Source organism: Salvelinus sp. IW2-2015, linkage group LG1, assembly GCF_002910315.2.
Source record: "Salvelinus sp. IW2-2015 linkage group LG1, ASM291031v2, whole genome shotgun sequence".
NCBI classification, from domain to species: Eukaryota; Metazoa; Chordata; class Actinopteri; order Salmoniformes; family Salmonidae; genus Salvelinus; species Salvelinus sp. IW2-2015.
The window spans coordinates 40,685,769-40,710,301 of NC_036838.1; the positions used below are offsets into that span (position 1 = coordinate 40,685,769).

Below are 24,533 nucleotides of genomic sequence, written 5' to 3' on the forward strand. Positions count from 1 at the left end.
ATCACAATTCCAGTGGGTCAGAAGTTTACATACACTAAGTTGACTGTGCCTTTAAACAGCTTGGAAAATTCCAGAAAATGTCATAGCTTTAGAAGCTTCTGATACGCTAATTTACATCATTTGAGTCAATTGGAGGTGTACCTGTGGATGTATTTCAATGCTTACCTTACTCAGTGCCTCTTTGCTTGACATCATGGGGAAATCAAAAGAAATCAGCCAAGACCTCAGAAAAAAAATTGTAGACCACATGTCTGGTTCATCCTTGGGAGCAATTTCCAAACGCCTGAAGGTACCACGTTCATCTGTACAAACAATAGTACACACGTATGTGTACACCATGGGACCACGCAGCCGGCATACCGCTCAGGAAGGAGACACGTTCTGTCTCCTAGAGATGAACGTACTTTGGTGTGAAAAGTGCAGATCAATCCCAGAACAACAGCAAAGGAGCTTGTGAAGATGCTGGAGGAAACAGGTACGAGTCCTATATCAACATAAGCTGAAAGGCCGCTCAGCAAGGAAGAAGCCACTGCTCCAAAACTGCCATATAAAAGTCAGACTACGGTTTGCAACTGCACATGGGGACAAAGACCGTACTTTTTGGGGAAATGTCCTCTGGTCTGATGAAACAAAAATGGAACTGTTTGGCCATAATGACCATCGTTATGTTTGGAGGAAAAAGGGGGATGCTTGCAAGCTAAAGAACACCATCCCAATCGTGAAGAATGGGGGTGGCACCATCATGTTGTGGGGGTGCTTTGCTGCAAGAGGGACTGGTGCACTTCACAAAATAGATGGCATCATGAGGAATGAAAATTTTGGATATATTGAAGCAACATCTCAAGACATCAGTCAGGAAGTTAAAGCTTGGTCGCAAATGTGTCTTCCAAATGGACAGTGACCCCAAGCATACTTCCAAAGTTGTGGCAAAATGGCTTAAGGACAACAAAGTCAAGGTATTGGAGTGGCCATCACAAAGCCCTGACCTCAAGCCTATAGAAAATTTGTGGGCAGAACTGAAAAAGCGTGTGCGAGCAAGGAGGCCTACAAACCTGACCCAGTTACACCAGCTTTGTTAGGAGGAATGGGCCAAAATTCGCCCAACTTATTGTGGGAAGCTTGTGGAAAGCTACTCGAAACATTTTACCCAAGTTAAACAATTTAAAGGCAATGTTACCAAATACTAATTGAGTGTATGTAAACTTCTGACCCACTACTATTATTCTGACATTTCACATTCTTAAAATAAAGTGGTGATCCTAACTGACCTAAGACAGGGAATTTTTACTTGGATTAAATGTCAGTAATTGTGAAACTGAGTTTAAATGTATTTGGCTAAGGTGTATGTAAACTGTATGTGTGTGTGGTGTGTTCAGAGTGCTCAGGAGGCAGAGGAGATCCAGGATGAACTGAATGAGAAGGTGGACAGGCTGAAGGCTGAGCTGGTGGTTTTTAAGAGTCTCATGAGCGATGTAAGTATAACATACACACCTTCCCTTCACACTCCACTGCAGCACTGTCACAGACTGACAGATACCCCAGTCATATTCCTGTTCAAATGATGCCAATTATATTCTCAACAATACAACAGCATTGGTTGTATTGACAGTAGTATTGTTCTTTATAGGTGATGATAGATGATAGTTGTCAGTCATACTGTAGAGGTCTTTAGGACTTCTTTCATCACACTGAACACTCTGAGACTGGGCTCCAGGACAGGCTAGCAGATTCACACCCCTCCTTTTTTGTATTTTTACCCAGCAGTGGAAACATATTCTGCTGCAATTGCAAGAGGGCCTTTCAGACAGGTATTCATTGAATGCTCCGATAACAAGTGTTCATAAACACACAGTAGATCAGCAGGACCTTACACTATATCTGCGCAGCACCTTATTTTTCCCATGGAGCTTGCCTCTAGTGTAACGGCTGTAATATATTGCAGCTGGCCAAGCCTTAGCTTTTGTTTGGTCAGGAATGAATAAACAAAATTAGCAAGGAGTCGTTTGGATTTCCGTTGAAACCATTTTAGCTTGGCTCCCTCTCTTGTTTACTTCTGTGTTTAACTGGCCATGTCAGTTAGTGGCATTATGGGTAATAGCAGCTGCCTCCTCATGACACATATCTGTAGTCAGAGAAGGATATATGCAGTACATATGAGGCAACACACAGTGTGACCTGATAGACCTCCAGGGTAGTGAATAAACACTGTGATTTGGGACGTGTCCTTTGAATAGGTGTACTTTGTCGTTGCTCACTATTAAGGGCGGTCGACGTCTGAGTTCCCAATATGTCAGGAGGGATCTGGATATGAAAGTAAGAGATTCCTCTATTCCTGCCTTCCCACTTCCCTTCACCCTAGAATCAAAATACTAGCTTTTCCCTTACTACACTACTGTGAGTGTTGTAGACGGTGAAGTATAGAATTGTTTGGTCATAACTAGCATATTAGAGTAATTGCAAGTTATTGAGTGACAAAAAGAAGCATGAGATGTAGCAGTGATCAAATTCACCTTGGAGTGTAGGATGTTTCCTTTGGACCTTCACAGAGATGTTGCATGATGTGTTATTGACCCAGACTGACTGGATGTGGGTTTCTGCTGGGTCTGCAATCTAACCACAGTGTATTCAATTGACTTTAATACTGCTGCAAATGGTCAGTCACAGATATGAACTCAGCATGTGACTTATATTATTCATATCAGTCTCATGGCTTTGAAATGCCTTTAGACATTTGTTGAGTACAGTAAGTGGAGGTTTTGAGTGGATGATTCAATGCTTCACAGCCAACAACAGACACATCTCCTTCCTCTCCAGCAAATGTCTGACCTGGACTCTAAGATCCAAGAGAAAGCCATGCGAGTGGACATGGACATCTGCCGGCGCATCGACATCACCGCCAAACTGTGTGACGTGGCTCAGCAGCGCAACTCAGAGGACATGTCCAAGATGTTCAATGTCAGCCCAGCCAGGTCGCTCCCAGAGAGGGTGTGTATCTATCTGTATGTTAGGCCTCAGTCTGCAACAGCTAACAGTGTACTGCTGCTACWCTCTCTTCTACATAGGCAGACACACACAGCCACAAACACAATGCTCATTGATCCTTCCACCATGCCCATACACAAACAGTCGCTGCTCAGTGGTGAACTGAAGCTTTGACATTCCATTGCGCATTGCTGGCCAAAGCTAAAATATGACCAGAGGCTTTTTAGGTGGTGCATGGTACTGCCTAAATTATTAATATCAGAATAGACATATTGCCCAAAATTCTGTCCTGCATTGATGCACTGAGTGACTAACCTGGTTGGGGGTGTGTGTGTTCCAGGGTGCCATGGCGTGCTGCAGGAAGAAGGAGTGCAGGCCTGTGTCTGATGAGGACAGCTCTGAGATGGATGCAGACCCCAGCACCAGTACCTCAGAGGAGGAGGAGGTCCCTCTTAACATCACTGATGAAATGAAACGAATGCTCAACCAACTGTGAGTCAGCCTTCACATGCACACTCATTACAGCTATCCAGAAAGACGAGCTGGCTTCATTATGACCCCCTCCACACGTGCGCACACACATCACAGGAGGCTGCTGAGGGGAGAACGGCTCATAGTAATGGCCGGAACGGAGCATATGGAATGGCATCAAACACCTGGAGGCCATGTGTTTGACGTATATGATACCATTCGACTGATTCTGCTCCAGTCATTACCATGAGCCCTTTCTCCCCAATTAAGGTGCCACCAACCTCCTGTGACAATCACACCCCAGTGGTGCATTGTATTTATATAATGTTGTCCTTTACTCCCATCTAGTGTTAATGCAGAGTGTGGCATTCATTGTTTTCAGTAGGGCCACCAAAAGCTAGATGAGAACATTACATTACAGAATGTCTTCATTGTGTAAATGTTTGCCTAAAATGTAGTTTTGAGTATCAGTGTGAATAATAAAAGTATAATTTGTGTTCCACTAAAACTTCTGTCACTGTCTCAAGTCTTTCTCAAACACTATGTAGTCTGTTTTCCTGCATGTCTTCTCTATGGATCTTTCTTTCTCCTCTGTGTTTGGACCTCTTGTAAATGTGTTGCCTGTTGTTTCTCCTCCTTTCTTCCCTTTCTTTTCCTTCCTGTCTCTGTGCCACACAGACATAGTTCAGATGATAATTGTGTTGCCAGGAGGGAGACGTTTGACATTGATGACGACTGTGACAGCCTGACGTGGGAAGAGAATGACGAGACCCTGTTGCTATGGGAGGACTTCACCAACTATAACATACAACCCAGTCACATCACCGCATCAAACTGCACAGCCACCAGCGCAGCCAACAGCAACACAGAGGAGCCTGTGAGTCAGATTAGATACCACACAGCAAATGTCAAGGATACTTATGTACAGGACAAATCTAAAACAGTTAAATTACCACTACCTACTGATTATACTAATGGTCAAGGGTACAGGAGGGCATTGAGTCGTCGGTTACCTCCCATACTTCCCATCCATTCATATTCGGCAAACACAAATGTTTGCAGTAAAATAAAGTTTTTTCATTTTGACTTGGAGGTCAAATTCTGCCCATTGTTATGCTCCAGTTGAGAAATGAAATGCAATATCCAAACAGTGAATGAGAGTGTTTTAGCTAATCCTCTTTGCTTCCTCCCAGGTCTCTCAGGATGGAAGCCTGGGCAGCCTCATAGATGAGACAGAATCACTATTCAAGACCAGAGAGCAGGACTACCAGGAGACCATTGGCGCGATTGAGGTGAACAGGCTGTGTGTGTATGAGAGCGAGAATGTGACAGAAACAGAGGTACAGTAACAAAAATAGAGGAGAATGAAATCCCCTGAGATGTATCTGCCTGTTAGCGATCTATTGCATCTAACAGGAACACCTGTCAAGTAACAGGACAACGACTGCGTTTTGATTTGTTGGTTGTTTTGTCCCTCTTCCTATTTGGTTTTGATTTGTTGGTTGTTTTGTCCCTCTTCCTGTTTGGTTTTGATTTGTTGGTTGTTTTGTCCCTCTTCCTGTTTGGTTTTGATTTGTTGGTTGTTTTGTCCCTCTTCCTGTTTGGTTTTGAGTTGTGACTCCGGTGACCATTCATCTGGCCAGAGTGACTCAGTCCCTGACAGGGCTGGCACCTGTCCCAGCTCAATGTCACTGATGTCTCTCTCTCTCTCCTCCCTACCCTCTCTCTTCTGTCCTCCTTACTCTTTCCCCTTCTCTCTCTTTCTCTGGCTTCCTTTCTCCTCATCTCATCTCCTCTCTCTATCATCTCTCTCTCCCTCACTCAGATGGAGCTAGCCACAGCGAAGAATGACATGAACAGACACCTGCATGAGTACATGGAGATGTGTAGCATGAAGCGTGGTCTGGACGTGCAGATGGAGACGTGCAGGAGGATGATCAAAGGGGGCAGGAACTCTCCCTCTGTCAGCTCGGTGGCCAGCAGCGACTCAGGGAATACTGACGAGATCCAGGACGAACTATTGGACAAGGACGGAGAGGCTGAGGTGCCAATCAGCTGATGGCTGTCCTGCCTGGCACCGCCCCTCACTCCTCCATTCACTGACGTATAGCTGCTCACAGAGCTCCACCCTGCTTGGGGGTTGGCCCGTTTGGCACTTTTGGCTGGGGGTCCTGATGGTCCTAAGGGTCTGTCCCACTCTCCCAGGCCTAGAACTGGTGCTTATTGTCTCTGTTCTCATAGGGATGGAGGGGGACGGTGTTCCTTTGCTTCACAAATATTATTAGGCAGAGGTGGCACATACAATATAGTGTCAGCTGTGCTCTCTTCCTCAGTGCTGCCTTGCTGGTTTCTTCAACCTAATCAGAGCTCCACAAGAACATCCAGCAAAACAGTCAACCTTATCAAACCAGTCGTACTGGCTCACTATTAGCATATTCGAAACAGTTGCACTGTCACCATCGTCAATCTGTTGGCCTGAGGTGGACAGTCCATTTGGTCAACAGGGAACAACATACACAACAGTATTCACCAGTGAGAATATATGCCTGAGTTATTTTAATAACCACAAATCAAGAGTAATCACACCATTTTTTACTTGCATGTGCCCCATGGATGTAGATGGATCATTCACATACAGTACACTGTACATGCACATGTACAATTGGGTATTGAAATGTTCTCACCAGAGTCAATACAAACAAAACAGCCTGACTGGACTCTCCACGGTTACCAGTGTTTACTGGGGAACGGAGCACAGCCCTTTGCTGCATAATGCGTTGTTCAAGCTCTATGCAATTTAGCTAGCCTTATTTCAGGATGACATTCCCTACCCTTCTTTTCCCTTATGATTAGCCTTTTTAAGCTGGGAAGGTGTTTTCTAGTTGTCATTCAGAGTGCTCATGTGTGTTCTTCGAAGTGGAAGGCGCAGAATTGTCTCAAAAAAGGGAAATGTTGGAACAGTGACCCCTAGTTGTCTTTGTCAAAGTCATACCCCTTCCCTCCCTACCCATGTTAATTTAATGTCTACACAAGATTATCGAAAATAATATGGAACAAGGCACCAGCAAATATGCTGTTTGATTTGTATTGCCTTTTTCTGATCACTATCATACTAAGCTTCAGCTCAATTTTGTAATTTCCCCTAAAATGTATATGTTATGATTGGTAGAACTAAGTTCTTGATTGTCCCTTGGGCTACTCTTTGGTAAGTCCAAAGGGCTGTTGAGAGTTATTGGTCATCTGTTTGTCCTCTCAGAGAGAGGGTATGGAAGTTATATTACACAAAACAATCACGGAAACTGGCAACACCATGTACATTGGTTGCTAATACAATTCCTAACTTATACACTGTACAATGCCATATTTAGGTTCTATTTTTGCCAATCTGAGCGGCTAACCTCAGATGGCGTCTCACAAAAACTCCCCTCCCTTCTGTCCAGCCTATCATATTCCGTTGTCCCATTGTCATGTGCCCTGGATTGGGCTTAGAATTCTTTGTACATACATAAGAGACACAGGAGGTTGGTGGCACCTTAATTGGGGAGAACGGGCTCATTCTAATGACTGGAGCGGAATAGGTGGAATGGTAAAATTCATCAAACACATGATTTCCAGGTGTTTGATGCCATTCCGTGAGCCGTTCTCCCCTCAGCAGCCTCCTGTGATAAGAGGGCTGTTGGCATGTGATCGTATACCCTAGATGCCTTTCTGTTCATAATGCGCTATACGTAATTCATTTTGTTGTATTACATTCAGTCTAATGATTTTCATTGAATTAATCAATTAACAAAATTGATGAACGCACAAGGATTGGGAGAGGTTTTCTGCAAGTTATTTTTCAATTGGTTTATGAAATGTTGTTAGTTTGCAGAATCAAGAACAAAAGTGCTATTTGTATGATGAAGGTTTTAATAATTACATTTGTCATTGCATTGTCTCTATGGGCTATTGCATTTGGTTGTTTCTCTGAGTTGTTTTACATTTGAACTAGAGGCACATCATAGTTGCAGTACAATAGTGTTGCAATTCTCGATTTCTTAAATCAAGAGACATTTAGAGTTCGGAATCAATTCCTGTAGCTTTAAATGGGCCTATAGTCCATGAAATTGCATTATACAGATTGAATTGTGAGTGAGGCAGAAATGAAATATTCTCTGCTGTTGTATTAACGATCATGGATGGTCAAAATGGTCAGGACACTTAACTATTTCATCTGACACAAAAAGGCTGGCCCAACCATAGTAAAATATCCAGACACATGCACATAACAGATAACATTTAGGGAGAGGCCTTATTCCCAGCTAACCATCAAAATACATTGTATAATATTTAAAACCAGCATGACGTAAGCCATGTTTTTGTTCATCCTTTGCTGCACCATACAGTGTAACTGGTAACCATTAGGCCTATGCCCTTATTTCTCATGATGTCTCATGATGTCTCACGATGTCATTTCTACAAAGAGAACAAATCAAATAACATACGCTACATACACAAAAGTATGTGGACACCCCTTCCAATTAGTGGATTCGGCTATTTCATGCACACCTGTTGCTGACAGGTGTATAAAATCGAGCACACAGCCATGCAATCTCCATAGACAAACATTGGCAGTAGAATGGCCTTACTGAAGAGCTCAGTGAATTTCAACATGGCACCGTCATAGGGTGGCACCTTTCCAACAAGTCAGTTCCTCAAATGTCTGCCCTGCTAGAGCTGCACCGGTCAACTTTAAGTGCTGTTATTGTGAAGTGGAAATGTCTAGGAGCAACAACAGCTCAGCCGTGAAGTGGTAGGCCACATAAGCTCACAGATCGGGACTGTGTGTAAAAATTGTCCGTCCTTGGTTGCAACACTCACCACAGAGTTCCAAACTGCCTCTGGAAGCAATGTCAGCACGACTGTTTGTCGGGAGCTTCATGAAATGGGTTTCCATAGCCGAGCAGCCGCACGGAAGCCTAAGATCACCATGCGCAATGCCAAGCGTCGGCTAGAGTGGTTTAAAGCTTTCGCCATTGGACTCTGGAGCAGTGGAAACGTGTTCTCTGGAGTGATGAATCACGCTTCACTGTCTGGCAGTCCGACCAACAAATCTGAGTTTTGCGGATGCCAGGAGAATGCTACCTACCCCAATGCATAGTGCCAACTGTAAAGTTTGGTGGAGGAGGAATAATGGTCTGGGGTTGTTTTTAATGGTTCAGGATAGGCCCCTTAGTTCCAGTGAAGAGAAATCTTGACACTATAGCATACAGTGACATTCTAGACGATTCTGTGCTTACAACTTTGTGGCAACAATTTGGGGAAGGCCCTTTCCTGTTTCAGCATGACAATGCCCCCGTGCACAAAGCGAGGACCTTACAGAAATGGTTTGTCGAGATTGGTGTGGAAGAACTTGACCGGCTTGCACAGAGCCCTGACCTCAATCCCATCGAACAACTTTGGGATGCACTGGAACGCCGACTACGAGCCAGGCCTAATTGCCCAACATCAGTGTCCGGCCACACTAATGCCCTTGTGGCTGAATGGAAGCAAGTCCCCGCAACAATGTTCCAACATCTAGTGGAAAGCCTTCCCAGAAGTGGAGGCTGTTATAGCAGCAAAGGGGGGACCAACTCCATATTAATGCCCATGATTTTGGAATGAGATGTTTGACGAGCAGGTGTCCACATACTTTTAGTCATGTAGGGTATTTCCCATTGAACAGATTGTAGACATGTCGATTATGGCAGCCCCCCGCACCTCTGATTCAGAGGGGTTGGGTTAAATGCGGAAGACAGATTTCAGTTGTACAACTGACTAGGTATCCCCCTTTCCCTTTCTTTGCTAAATGTATGGTCAATATTCAGGGGCAGTCTTTTGAGTACAGTCCAACCTAACTATCAGAACTGGTGCAAAAAACAATCTCGCGCCGTGAGTTAGAACACATCTGATGTGTACCTGACACATTGTTCTTTGTCCAGCAAGCAAACACAAATGGTAAATATTTAATTGAACTAGTGTGTAGCCTACCCTTACAGGACTATGATCATCTAGAAAGTCTGGCTCATTGAGCCTAWATGGGACCCTGCAGTGGTTGGGTTTAAATGTTTCATGGGTGTTTTATATGAGTGGGTTTTATTAATGTAGTGCAAGGGTCTAAAGTGTTACATTAGCCATTGCTGATATGTATTTTATATTGCTTTGTCACCATAACATACAGAGCTTGCCTATAGAGTATTGTAGAGATAGCAGTAGGTCAGAATCCCCAGTCAAAGTAGCCATTGAGGAAAGTACTGTCTTTACTATGACCATTGATGTCAGTGTATTTTTAGACACATCACATTATGATGATGCTATTTCAAGCCTGCTGTTTCTAACTCACATTTCTGTCCCTGCATCTTTTTATTTCAATGCATACCTCTGTGCATTGTAAAGTACATGTTCTTTTTATGTCAACTATCAGTAAAACTTTGCATTCATGGGGATTTAGGATATACTGTTAAAAAAAAATGTACACTTGGTGTTGGGGGGAAATGAAATAAAATTGTGGATTGCCTTTAACTTGAGTCTTTGTTCTCCTTTGGAGATGTAGGCTATCATGTTTAATTATACATATTATAATGTTTGATCTGCATGTAATTGCACCCACATCATGCACCCATGCTGGCATGCATTTTTTAGATGCATGCCAGCAAAGCCCCTACACAACACTAAACAATACATTAATTGCACTATAATGGTGACAAATGGTGCCCACAAACTGTTAGGGCCTACATAAAGCTGTCCCAACAGGAGTGCTTTCTTTTCAGCACCATGGAGTGAATCCTTCAAACTGCTACATCTGGATAATCAGCGGAGCCTTGTCTGGCAGCAAAACAGTTCATTCAGCCTCATTTACTTTTTAAAAAACATAGCTGATATAGCTGACCTGCTTATTAAACAAATGTGGTTTCTACTGACAATTGAGATTCACAAACTATGGCATAAGGGAATGAGTGGATAAAAGGCAATCCGTCATTTTGATTAAGACATTAATGAGAGAGCTAAAACTAAAACGTTTGTTCAGCACTTTTGAAATGTAGAGCGACAGAATTCTGAACAGGCTGTTTTTACAGTATTTTCCCTGTATACCAAGTCAGAACTGTAGGAAAAATAAAGGGGGCATATAAGCAGAAAATGAAATCTCGTACAATATTCAATGATGATTTCTCTAAAACAGGCTAGTATAGGCTACATGTGCACCACCAAGTCAGAACAGTAGTCTAAGTTATGAGGGGGAAAGGGACCAAATTATTAGGGTGAAGCACATGGGCTACTAACACCTTACTACACAACATACACTTAGTATTGCTTTCTTAGCTACATTATACAGTTGAAGTTTACATACACTTAGGTTGGAGTCATTAACACTCGTTTTTCAACCACTCCACAAATTTCTTGTTAACAAACTATAGTTTGGCAAGTTGGTTAGGACATCTACTTTGTGCATGACACAAGTATTTTTCCAACAATTGTTTATACAGACAGATTATTTCACTTATTAACTGTATCACAATTCCAGTGGGTCAGAAGTTTACATACACTAAGTTGACTGTGCCTTTAAACAGCTTGGAAAATTCCAGAAAATGATGTCATGGATTTAGAAGATTCTGATAAGCTAATTGACATCATTTGAGTCAATTGGAGGTGTACTTGTGGATGTATTTCAAGGCCTACCTTCAAACTCAGTGCCCCACCTTCAAACTCAGTGCCCCTTTGCTTGACATCATGGGAAAATCAAAAGAAATCAGCCAAGACCTCAGATTTTTTTTTTTGTAGACCTCCACATGTCTGGTTCATCCTTGGGAGCAATTWCCAAACGCCTGAAGGTACCACTTTCATCTGTACAAACAATAGTACGCAACTATAAACACCATGGGACCACGCAGCCATCCTACCGCTCAGGAAGGAGACGCGTTCTGTCTCCTAGAGATGAACGTACTTGTGCGAAAAGTGCAAATCAATCCCAGAACAACATCAAAGGACCTTGTGAAGATGCTGGAGGAAACAGGTACAAAAGTATCTATTTCCACTGTAAAACGAGTCCTATATCGACATAAGCTGAAAGGCCGCTCAGCAAGGAAGAAGCCACTGCTCCAAAACAGCCATATAAAAGCCAGACTACGGTTTGCAACTGCACATGGGGACAAAGATTGTACTTTTTGGAGAAATGTCCTCTGGTCTGATGAAACAAAAACAGAACTATTTGGCCATAATGACCGTCGTTATGTTTGGAAGAAAAAGGGGGATGCTTGCAAGCAGAAGAACACCATCCCAACCGTGAAGCACGGGGGTGGCAGCATCATGTTGTGGGGGTGCTTTGCTGCAAGAGGGACTGGTGAACTTCACAAAACAGATGGCATCATGAGGAAAGAAAATTATGTGGATATATTGAAGCAACACCTCAAGACATCAGTCAGGAAAATAAAGCTTTGTCGCAAATGGGTCTTCCAAATGGACAATGACCCCAAGCATACTTCCGAAGTTGTGGCAAAATGGATTAAATAAAACAGTCAAGGTATTGGAGTGGCCATTACAAAGCCCTGACCTCAATCCCATAGAAAACTTGTGGGCAGAACTGAAAAAGCGTGTGTGAGCAAGGAGGCCTACAAACCTGACTCCGTTACACCAGCTCTGTCAGGAGGAATGGGCCAAATATTCACCCAACTTATTGTGGGAAGCTTGTGGAAGGCTACCCGAGACGTTTGACCCAAGTTAAGCAATGCTATCAAATACATTTTGAGTGTATGTCAAATTCTGCTGAAATAAATAATTCTCTATTCTGACATTTCACATTCTTAAAATAAAGTGGTGGCCCTAACTGACCTAAAACAGGGAATTTTAACTAGGATTAAATGTCAATAATTGTGAAACTGAGTTTTTAAATGTATTTGGCTAAAGTGTATGTATACGTCTGAATTAAACTGTATTATGTGACTACTACTAAGCACATTTTTACTCCTGAACATATTTAGGTATGCCATAACAGAGGTTGAATAATTATTGACTCAAGATTTTTTTTTWWATGTATTTGGCTAAGATGTATAAACTTCCGACTTCAACTGTACATACCTCCCTGGCATATTACATAATTAATGCAGCAGCATATAACACATTTTTGGACTCGTTGTGCTGTGCTCACTTGAACAGGAAGGTGGCACAGCGGTCCTTCTTGTGGGCACATTTTGTCATGAACCTTTTCATCAAAGTCCGGCATTCTCTGGATTTATGGTGCTTTCAAAACAACAGGGAACACGGAAAAAACAAGATTGAAACATGTCAGTGATCTTCAAGTCGGAGCTCTAGAAAGAGGCCCGAGTTCCCGAGTTGGATGACCGTTCAAAACGTATTTTCCCAGTCCGAGTTCCCACGTGTCTTTAACTCYCTGAAGTTTGAGATTTCCCAGTTGTTTTGAACACAGCAGAAGTTATGCTGGATTGATAGCATGGCGAATGTATTCAACCTTTTCTGGCCAATGGTGTTGCCTGTGAATGTTTATCCATTTAAACTAGGAAAAGAGACCCTTATACCCTGACTTGAAGCACACACCCTCTCCACCGAATAGCAGGGGAAGCAAAATAGTGATTGCTTTGCAACGCTTGCAGTTAGCCACTGATTCCTTCCAAACCACCCATTGTTGAAATTTCCAAATTGTTGTGTAATGTTTATGTCCAAGTTTTATCTATAATTTCTCTTCATATGACAAGGACTGAAAAGGATTTGCCAGTAGATTGTCAAAGTGATTCATGATGATGTCTAGCTTGCTAGCTAAGATTTTGAAAGTTAGACGTTAACATGCTCAGTCCAATTAAAGTTACGGTAGATATCACGTGATGTAATTTTATCTTCTTTTTTTTTTGCTAAACAGGTGGGGGAACAGTAGACTACATATCCTCTGACAGTTCCTACATTTTGCCACAATTAGGTTAGGTGGGAAAAARCGTAATTGTGCAAAAGATGAAGGACATAAACTTCCAAGAGAAACGATGTACCCTACACATTTGATCAGTCAGAAATATATTTCTCGATTCAGACATAACAGCGCTACTCTGATTGGCTAGGGATTTCTTCTCCTTAGCGCTAAATGGCTATTCACAGACTCGCCCCTCCTTGCCTCCAGTAAGTTCCATTATGGAAATTAAAGGTGTGTTTACAATACTTCTTTCTTTGAAATATGAACAAGTAGGATTTTAAAACAGCTTCACAGTCTAAATCTTAAGAGTAAATTATGTGATTTATTCTTCTGATGCAACACTATCACATACTGTGACAATTTAGACGCAATGATGGTATTAACGATGGTGGGCTCCCTATTGGATATTGGTACGGCCTGAATCCTCTGAACTCGCGATACATGTAACCAGTAGGCTACATTCTCAAGATATCAGACAGTTTACATGTGTCTTGTTAGTTCTTGATACATTGTGTCGCTGGCAGTAGTGGGTTTTTATTAGATTGTCCTTTTTCTCTACATATTTTCCATTGAAACATGCTGCGTGTGAGATCAGCATTGTGCCATTCTTGGAGGGGGTACGTAATTTCACATGAACATACACGATACAAACTCACCTTAGCTTTGACTTTTCGTAACCTAATGTAATTTGCAATATTTCGGTAGTTGACAGTCGATTTCTGACTTATGATTGTTGCATAACCAGAACGTTTTTTGCCACACTGTACAATTGGCCAATTAGGKCAATTACAAATAAACTGCCAATTAAAGTCAATAATGCTAAATGTGTTATGTAATGATTTAAGAAATGTTTTCCTTGTCAACCACCAGACCCTTTCAACGCGAGCTAAATGAGTTTAAATAAGTTCTTCATGATTTTGTTTCTTCCGGTTAACATTCCAAGGCGCGTGCGTGAAGGTAACACCAGATCACCCATTGACAGAGAAGCATCTGTGTAAATATGGGAAGGCAGTAGGCTAATAATTTCATTGAGTTCATATGTGTGCGTCTGTGTGTCAGGGCAGAGGGATTTAAGTTTTAATTTTAAATATTTGAATACCAGCCCCTGTCTCCCCAGTTTGAAACTCTGACCTTCACTGACTGTTTAGTTTGGCGGTGTTGTAACTTTTCCACAAATAACTTTTAAATAGACACTTCACCCTGACTCACAGATAGGAGTATAATAAGAAAAAAAGCCTTATTGCAATTGTTTGCTTGATGCTATAGGGAGTCTCGGCCAGAATAACTGATGTGAAATTACCTCCAGTAAATTACTTATTCCAGCTGACACAAGACAGCAGCTTGCCAACATGTAGCAGTGAAGAGGCAGGACAGAATCAGCATGGAGACCACCTGTATACTCATTAGACTGAGTTCAACATTGTACCACAATCTACATGGCCAGTAAAGCCTTATTCAGGTCAAAAGCATTGTGCCTGGTTTATACAATGTGAGGATTTGGACTTGCCTCAAAATGAACCTGAATGGCATTCATTCCTATCCATCAACATATTAAAACAAAGCTGTATAAAGGGTGAAGTGAATGAATGGCCAGTAGGCTACCTCAGGTATAGGGCTGTAACACATTGATGAACACATTTTTCAGGATGAGACACATTCCATCCAAAAATCTGATACTATGTGGAAATATCTACTGCATGCATATCTGTCTGTCTTCACTTGGTGTGCATTGCTCCTAGCATGTGTGTCTGCCTGTGTGCAGTTTCAGGACCTCCCCCTGTGCAGCTGTTGAGGTGAAGAATGAGCCCATCCTGGGATTCAACGAGGGCAGTCCAGAGAGGGCCGAGCTGCAGAAGGTACACACCATGCACACAATCATACATGCACACAATCATACATGCACACACTCTCAAGCAAACATAACCTCCACCTGCACCATTCAGTATATGCCCTTCATGACCTACAACAAGGTCATCTATCTAAAAGGTGAGACACAATAATTGTGTGTGTGTGATAGGCCCTGGATGACCTGAAGGGGAAGACAGAGGAGATTCCCTGTGTGGTTGGAGACGAACATGTGTGGACCAAAGACATCAGATACCAGCTATCAGTGAGTAGAGTCAACAGCATGTCCCTAATCTGAGCTATTGAACTATTGCTCCATGCTGCCTGCAAATATGGGAGCCTGGAGACTGAAGCTCTCTTTTCACTCACACTGCTGCTCAGATACACAGCATACTGTCTAAGCCAAACCGAAGCATTCAAGGCCTGTCAAGTTAAACTGTAAATGACTGTAATACCGTTGGGTTATCAGCTGTGTGTTATCTTCGGTTTTTGATAAGATCCATTGGCTATCATAAACCAACATGCTACTTGTGCTGGAGGCCTGCCTGTTATTTCTACCTTTTGATAAAGACCAGTACCACARTCTCTTTACATTTTATTTCCTGAAGGTATTATAACCGATTGATCAATGTAATTATTTTCTTTTCAAAGCCCTTCAACCACTCACACAAACTGGCCAAGTTTTGCTATGCTGACAAGGTAATCTAAGCGTACAATTCTTCTGTTTTTATGTGTCAGACATTTTCCAAGATTTACATGACATGACTGGATGGTGTTGCCTCGGTATGATTGATACAGGACCTTCTCAACAAAGCTATCTTAGCCTCTGTGGCGGCGAGGAGAGAATGGGACCTGAAACCCATCCAGGACCGAGCCCAGGTCCTCTTTAAGGCTGCTGACATCATCAGTGGACCTAAGAGAGCTGAGATTCTGGCCAAGACCATGATAGGCCAGGTACAGTGAACTATTTAGCCTACATGGGGTTTTCATAGTCTTACTGTTTATTTGTGGTATTGTTGAATATCATCAAGGGGATCTCCTCTGTTTGAATTGAGTGATATTCATCCCCTCTGCTTTCTATTTAATATTTTTTTCTAGGGCAAGACAGTAGTGCAGGCAGAGATTGATGCGGCTGCAGAGCTAATAGACTTCTTCCGTTTCAATGCGAAGCACGCTGTTGAACTGGAGAGCCAGCAGCCCCTGGACAGTGATGGTAGCACCAACACCATGCTCTACCGTGGGCTGGAGGTGAGCACTCACTGGTCCTAGCATTATCTGTTCAATTTAATAATAGTCAGTCACAGACAAAAACCTGTATACTTGGGGATATGTTAGGATTGATTTCTGGAACTCTTATATTCCAGGACTTTTTATGTCAACACTTTTATTTCCCCTTTAACTATAGGGTTTTGTAGCTGCTGTTGCCCCATTTAACTTCACTGCAATTGGTGGAAACCTAGCAGGTACACCTGCTCTCATGGTAAGTCCCCCCCTACTAACAACAATACAAACATTTCCTTATAGTTGTAATTTACTTCACATTAAGTTCCTCGTGTGTCTTGTTGGTTATAGTCTGAATTGAACTGGACTTTCTTTGTTTGCCCTGGCTCTGTGTTTGTCAGGGTAATGTAGTTCTGTGGAAGCCTAGCGACACAGCCATGTCAGCTAGCTACGCCGTATACAATGTCCTGCGGGAGTCAGGGTTACCCCCCAACATCATCCAGTTTGTGCCAGCCGACGGACCAGTGTTTGGAGACACCATCACTTCCTCTGAACATCTGGCTGGCATCAACTTCACCGGCAGTGTCCCGTATGTGTCCGTCTGTATACGTTTATGTATATTAACCTGAAACTGTTTGCCACTTTTAATTTAGACCAGTTTCACATAATGTGTGATAACCCCTGTATTTTCTTAACAACCCATTCATCTTTTTCAGGACCTTCAAGCGCCTGTGGAAACAAGTGGCCCAGAACCTGGATATCTACAAGAACTTCCCTCGGGTGGGAGGAGGTGGGTGGAGCAACAGCCCGTACACCACCACACACTAGCTGTACAGCCCGTACATCGCCAGGCACTAGCTGTACAGCCCGTACACCGCCAGGCGCTAGCCGTACACCGCCAGGCGCTAGCCGTACACCGCCAGGCGCTAGCCGTACACGCAGGCGCTAGCCGTACACCGCCAGGCGCTAGCCGTACACCGCCACGCGCTGGCTGTACAGCCCGTACACCGCCACGCGCCGGCTGTACAGCCCGTACTCCGCCACGCGCCAGCTGTACACCGCCACGCGCCAGCTGTACACCGCCACGCGCCAGCTGTACACCGCCACGCGCCAGCTGTACACCGCCACGCGCCAGCTGTACATGTACTGCCCGTACACCGCGTTGTCCGAAACATGACCTGRCAAGCCGCACTTCTTAACACCAGCTCGCTTAACCCAGAAGCCAGCTGCACCAATGTGTCTGAGGAAACACTGTTCAACTGACAACCAAAGTCAACCTGCAGGTGCCCGGCCTGCCACAAGGAGACACTAGAGCGCAATGAGCGAAGTAAAGACCCCCCCCCCCCGGCCAGTAGTGCGCCGCCCTATAGGACTCCCGGTCATGGCCGTTTGACACAACCTAGGYTCGAACACCAGGCTGTAGTGATGCCGCAACACTGCCTTAGACCGCTGCGATGCAGTGCCTTAGACCTCTGCGCCACTCGGAAGGCCTATAATTATGGTTTTATTAGCCCTTTAAATTGTCCATTTGTCACATCCCGAACCTATATTACTCTTTACACATTGCTTCACTGACGTTCTCATCTGTCATGTCTTTCAGAATGCGGCGGTAAGAACTTCCACTTTGTGCACAAGTCTGCGGATGTGCAGAGCGTGGTGACTGGGACCATCCGCTCTGCGTTTGAGTACGGAGGGCAGAAGTGCTCAGCCTGCTCCAGGATGTATGTACCAGACTCCCTGTGGCCCCAGATCAAACAGGGGCTCCTGGACATCCACAAGCAGCTCAAAGTTGGAGACGTGAGTGGGCAGCTGACCTTAGCTCTGAGGACTGTCAGATTCATCAGTGACTGGCACTAGGGTTATTTTGGTGGGAATAGATACAGCCAGTTGAGTTGTTCTGCTGTAGCAGTTCTTTAAAAGCGTTGAAGTTTATACTGTAAGTGTTCATTCGTTGTCAGGTTAAGTGTCTTTCTGTCTTCCCTGTCTAGCCCGTGGAGGACTGGAGTACATTCTTCTCTGCTGTGATTGATGACAAGGTACAGTACTGTGACATTTTCACCACACTGGATGTTTGATTAGAACCAGCTTTATTACTTCTGAACAAGATTAATGTTTATATTTTCAAAATGATTTATTCTTCTTTTAGTCCTTTGCTCGTATTAAGAAGTGGTTGGACCATGCCAAGTCATCCCCTAAGTTGAACATAATTGCTGGGGGCCACTGTGATGACAAGAAGGGTTACTTTGTGGAGCCGACCATCATTGAGAGCACAGACCCACAGGAAGCCATCATGGCCGAGGTAAGACTTGATATTGTAGATCACCTCTTTCCCCATCACTGTTAGCCTATGGAACTTCATAATGTTACTCTGTTATGGACCTGATTAGACAACCTACTGTGATACTATACTCGCTGTGTCTAGGGGCCCTACGCTTGCCTAATTGTTCTGTAACCTGACTAGGCAGGTGCATTATTGTGAAAGTATGAATGTGTGGTCCGGGTTGGGTGTGGTTGTGCCTGGGAACAGAGTGTTTGCTTACTGGGGATCCGGGGGGACAGTTCCGGCGTGACTCTGGTCGGGCCAGCACAAGCGGGTCGTTGATGTTCAGTTGGTGATTGAAAAACTCCAAAAGGGCATGTCAAACGAAAGATACAAAACCAAAAGCTCCATGGGTCGGGAGATAACCCTCGTTCAGCTGATTAGCTTGGTAATCCCCCCACCTGTGCACACACCACAGACTTCTTATGCATACCGGAGCTTCGTTGAATGGCCCAGAGTGCCACTTTCCCCAAGGGGTGGGATGTGTAACTGTGGCCTGACTGTGTGCTAACTGGCCTACCACACCTACTACATAACATTTCCAGTTGAAAGATCTCAGAATTAACATCTGAGAACCATGTGTTCTCACTTCTTTGAACCAACCTGCCAGAGTTATACCAGACATACATACCGAACATGTCAGAATTACTTGACAGACTCAGTTGGGTTTGAACTGCTGAAAATGACTGACTTGTTCATTTATTCTAGTCTAATAGATATTGCTGTCTTAAGGAGAAAAGGAGAATGATTATTTTATCAGTTTTAACTGAGGCCAGCGGTCAGGCTGAGGGCTAAGTGCTTGGATTGATTTATATACATGTACAATGCCTTCAGAAGGCATTCATACCCCTTGACTTATTCCACATTTTGTTGGTACAGCCTGAATTCAAAATTTATTAAATCGTTTTTTTCTCTCACCCATCTACACACAATACCCCATCATGAAAAAGTGATTATTTAAAAAGAATGTTGCCAATTGATTGAAAATGAAATACAGGAATATCTAATTGACATAAGTATTCGCACACCTACGTCAATACTTTGTAGAAGCAACTTTGACAGAGATTACAGCTGTGAGTCTTTCTGGGTAAGTCTCTAAGAGCTTTCCACACCTTCATTGTGCAACATTTGCTCATTAATTAATAACGTCACCATGCTCAAAGGGATATTCAATCATTTTTACCTATCTACCAATAGGTGCCCTTCTTTGCGAGGCATTGGAAAACCTCCATGGTCTTTGTGGTTGAATCTGTTTGAAATTCACTGCTCAACTGAGGAACCTTACAATTATCTGTATGTGTGGGGTACAGAGATGAGGTAGTCATTCAAAAATCATGTTAAACATGATTGCACACAATGTGAGTCTATGAAACATACAATTGAAGTCGGAAGTTTACATACACTTAGGTTGGAGTCATTAAAACTCATTTTTCAACCACTCCACAAATTTCTTGTTAACAAACTATAGTTTTGGCAAGTCGGTTAGGACATCTACTTTGTGCATGACACAAGTCATTTTTCCAACAATTGTTTACAGACAGATTATTTCCCTTATAATTCACTGTATCACAATTCCAGTGGGTCAGAAGTTTACATACACTTAGTTGACTGTGCCTTTAAACAGCTTGGAAAATTCCAGAAAATGATGATTTCATGGATTTAGAAGATTCTGATAGGCTAATTTACATCATTTGAGTCAATTGGAGGTGTACCTGTGGATGTATTTCAATGCTTACCTTCAAACTCAGTGCCTCTTGCTTGACATCATGGGAGAATCAAAAGAAATCAGCCAAGGCCTCAGCAAAAAATTGTAGACCTCCACAAGTCTGGTTCATCCTTGGGAGCAATTTCCAAACGTCTGAAGGTACCACATTCATCTGTACAAACAATAGTACGCAAGTATAAATACCATGGGACCAAGCAGCTGTCATACCGCTCAGGAAGGAGACGCGTTCTGTCTCCTAGAGATTAACYTACTTTGGTGCGAGAAGAGCAAATCAATTTCAGAACAACAGCAAAGGACCTTGTGACGATGCTGGAGGAAACAGATACTAAAGTGTCCATATGTACAGTAAAACGAATCCTATATCGACATAAGCTGAAAGGCCGCTCAGCAAGGAAGAAGCCACTGCTCCAAAACCGCCATAAAAAAGCCAGACTACGGTTGGCAATTGCACATGGGGACAAAGATCGTACTGTTTGGAGAAATGTCCTCTGGTCTGATGAAACAAAAATAGAACTGTTTGGCCATAATGACCATCGTTATGTTTGGGGGAAAAAGGGGAGGCTTGCAAGCAGAAGAACACCATCCCAACCGTGAAGCGTGGGGGTGGTTGCATCATGTTGTGGGGGTGCTTTGCTGCAGGAGGGACTGGTGCACTTCACAAAATAGATGACATCATGAGGATGGAAGGTTATGTGGATATATTGAAGCAACACCTCAAGACATCAGTCAGGAAGTTAAAGCTTGGTCGCAAATGGGTCTTCCAAATGGACAGTGACCCCAAGCATACTTCCAAAGTTGTGACAAAATGGCTTAAGGACAACAAAGTCAAGGTATTGGAGTGGCCATCACAAAGCCCTGACCTCAATCCTATAGAAAATTTGTGGGCAGAACTGAAAAAGTGCGGGCGAGCAAGGTGGCCTACAAACCTGACTCCCGTTACACCAGCTTTGTCAGGAGGAATGGGCCGAAGTTCACCGAACTTATTGTGGGAAGCTTGTGGAAGGCTACCCAAAACATTTTACCCAAGTTAAACAATGTAAAGGCAATGCTACCAAATACTAATTGAGTGTATATAAACTTCTGACCCACTGGGAATGTGATGAAAGAAATAAAAGCTGAAATATAATGATTTATCTACTGAGTTTTTAAATGTATTTTGCTTAAGTGTATGTAAACTTCCGAATTCAACTGTATTATGTGACTAGTTAAGCACATTTTTTTCTCCTGAACATATTTAGGTATGCCATAACAGAGGTTGAATAATTATTGACTCAAGAAATTTCAGCTTTCTGTTTTTAATTAATAAAATTTGAAGAACATAATTCCATTGACATTACGTGAGTATTGTGTGTAGTCCAGTGACCAAAAAAATCAAAATGTAATCCATTTAAAATTCAAGCTATAAAGTCAAGATGGGTGAATACTTTCGGTAAGCACTGTATAAAGCGATATATGAATGGACACTTCATATTTTGTTTAACTAAAGCCATGTTTCACGCTCTGCTTCATAAATAGGGGACTGGGACAGTCCTCCTTGCTCCAGAACTTCATTAAGGTAGCTCAATTAATATAGAAATGTATAACTAACTTTCTTAACTCTGTTCTTGATGAACGTCCTGTAGGAAATCTTTGGCCCAGTTCTGTCTGTCTATGTTTATCCTGAGAACAACTACAAGGAGGTTCTAAACCTTATAGACAACACATCACCATACGCCCTGACAGGAGCGGTCTTTGCTCTTGACAAGTAAGTTAGAACACTCCATCTGGTTTTCTATGGTGTGGCATAATTTTACTGTGAAAGGGTTGCTTGCTCCATGAAGACCGAACATAATATAGTTATCCCTATAACTTTTCAGATAATTCATTATGGATGCCAACCGCGTGGTTGGCTATGATCTGCTCATTGATAATAGCTATGATCTACTATGATCTGCTCATTGATAATAGATTTGACTTTACACTGAAATTGACACTTGTCAAGAAAACGTCCTAATCCTTTAATCATTTTTGTTCCAGGAATGTTGTAGATGAGGCAGCTAAGGCCTTGAGGAACGCTGCAGGAAATTACTACGTGAATGACAAGTGCACCGGCTCGATTGTCGCCCAGCAGCCGTTTGGTGGCGCCAGAGCTTCAGGTAAAATGACCCACACACCACTCCAAAGCGTTGATATTCATTTGATTTTTATGAAGTAGGACTTTTCATGACTCCTGGTGAGCTCTCTGTGTCTGACATAATGCCTTCTGCCTACAMCATTTTTATTAATATGAAATAGGATGAATATAAGCAGTTATAACAGCTAAAACGTGAACTTTCTTGTCTGCATAGGTACCAATGACAAACCTGGTGGTCCTCACTACGTCCTGCGATGGACATCCCCACAGGTGGTCAAGGCCACCCACGTCCCGCTCAGAGAATGGAAGTACCCATACATGGGTTAAAAAGACAGTACTGTACCCRGTCCCCAACCATTAGGCCCTCCTCATCCAATCCTAGCTTTGTAGAGGAATCTTTAGGCTTTTTCTCCTATCCTTCTCTCCAGTCAAGACTGACAATGAAATGAAGAGAGAAACCCTCTCCTTACTCGTCCAAGTTTTAGTCCTTTTTGGCCCTTACAAGCCTGCACTGAAGCTAGACACAAGTACAAATGTAATTATTAGCTCAGGGTTTCCCCAACCTGGTCCTCGGGACCCCAAGGGGTGCACGTTTTTGTCCTAGCACAACACAGTTGATTCAAATAATCAACTAATCATCAAGCTTTGATTATTTGAAATCAACTGTGTAGTGTTAGGGCAAAACCAAAACATGCACCCCTTGAGGTCCCGAGGACCGAGTTGGGGAAATGCTCTATTAGCTGTTCTAAATTAAAAGGGGGAGCAACAGCGCCCCTCTCTGGAACTTCAGAAGAACAGCGCACTGAAACGTCCCATGGATCCACAGACAGTACCAGTCAAAAGTTTGGACACACCTACTCATTCAAGGGTTTTTATTCATTTTTTTACTATTTTCTACATTGTAGAATAATAGTGAAGACATCAACACTATGAAATAACACACATGGAATCATATAGTAACCAAAAACAAAGTAAAATATATTTTAAGTCATTCAAAATAGCCACCCTTTGGCTTGATGACCGCTTTACACACTCTTGGCATTCTCTCAACCAGCTTCACGAGGAATGATTTTTCAACAGTCTTGAAGGAGTTCGAACATGTGCTGAGCACTTGTTGGCTGCTCTTCCTTCATTCTGCGGTCCAACTCATCCCAAACCATCTCAATTGGGTTGAGGTTGGGTGATTGTGGAGCCTAGTCATCTGATGCAGCACCATCACTCTCCTTGTTCAAATAGCCCTTACACAGCCTGGATGTGTGTTTTGGATCATTGTCCTGTTAAAAAACAAATGATAGTTCCACTAATCGTAAACCAGATGGGATGGCGTATCACTGCAGAATGCTGTGGTAGCCATGCTGGTTAAGTGTGCCTTGAATTCTAAATAAATCACTGAGCAAAGCACCACATGAGATCATCCGTTCACCTACTCTGCGTCTCACAAAGACAAGGTGGGTAGAACCAAAAATCTCAAATTTGGACTCATTAGACCAGAGGACAGATTTCCACCGTTCTAATGTCCATTGCTTGGGTTTCTCTGAACAGTTGATGTTGAAATATGCCTGTTACTTTAACTCTGAAGCATTTATTTGGGCTGCAAGGCTGTTAACTCTAATGAATTTATCCTCTGCAGCATAAGTAACTCTGGGTCTTCCTTTCCTGTGGCAGTCCTCATGAGAGCCCGTTTCATCATATCTCTTGATGGTTATTGTGACTGTACTTGAAGAAACTCTGAAAGTTATTGACATTTTCCGGATTGACTGACCTTCAAGTAATAATGGACTGTTGTTTCTCTGCTTATTTGAGCTGTTCTTGCTATAATATGGACTTGGTCTTGTACCAAATAGGGCTATCTTCTGTGTACCACCCCTACTTTGTCACAACACAACTGATTGGCTCAAACGCATTAAGAAGGAAAGAAATTCRA

At 42.9% G+C, this 24,533-nt stretch overlaps 2 protein-coding genes across 5 annotated transcripts in view; both read left to right on the plus strand.

Annotated features, from left to right (window-relative positions):
- Nucleotides 1-9,993, plus strand: part of LOC111967623 (intermediate filament family orphan 2) — a 37,952-nt gene extending 27,959 nt beyond the window's left edge. The window contains exons 3-9 of one of the 4 annotated variants that reach the window (XM_023992799.2): nucleotides 1,377-1,472; nucleotides 2,263-2,313; nucleotides 2,815-2,985; nucleotides 3,323-3,474; nucleotides 4,132-4,330; nucleotides 4,647-4,745; nucleotides 5,279-9,993. In XM_023992799.2, the coding sequence (XP_023848567.1) occupies nucleotides 1,377-1,472; nucleotides 2,263-2,313; nucleotides 2,815-2,985; nucleotides 3,323-3,474; nucleotides 4,132-4,330; nucleotides 4,647-4,745; nucleotides 5,279-5,512 (1,002 nt within the window). In that variant the 3' untranslated portion in view covers nucleotides 5,513-9,993. The remainder of the gene's footprint in view (nucleotides 1-1,376; nucleotides 1,473-2,262; nucleotides 2,314-2,814; nucleotides 2,986-3,322; nucleotides 3,475-4,131; nucleotides 4,331-4,646; nucleotides 4,746-5,278) is intronic. The other 3 variants (XM_023992808.2, XM_023992818.2, XM_023992827.2) reach the window with 3 other exon arrangements.
- Nucleotides 9,994-13,832: 3,839 nt separating this feature from the next.
- On the plus strand, nucleotides 13,833-23,161 carry aldh4a1 (aldehyde dehydrogenase 4 family, member A1). Its single transcript, XM_023992839.2, has 15 exons — nucleotides 13,833-14,001; nucleotides 15,147-15,240; nucleotides 15,402-15,494; nucleotides 15,881-15,928; nucleotides 16,028-16,183; nucleotides 16,328-16,477; nucleotides 16,635-16,709; nucleotides 16,852-17,039; nucleotides 17,167-17,240; nucleotides 18,051-18,247; nucleotides 18,439-18,486; nucleotides 18,597-18,749; nucleotides 22,119-22,240; nucleotides 22,513-22,631; nucleotides 22,824-23,161. Exons 1-15 carry the CDS (start codon nucleotides 13,961-13,963, stop codon nucleotides 22,934-22,936), a joined length of 1,671 nt encoding a protein of 556 aa, XP_023848607.1. The 5' UTR covers nucleotides 13,833-13,960; the 3' UTR covers nucleotides 22,937-23,161.
- The last annotated feature ends 1,372 nt before the right edge of the window (nucleotides 23,162-24,533 follow it).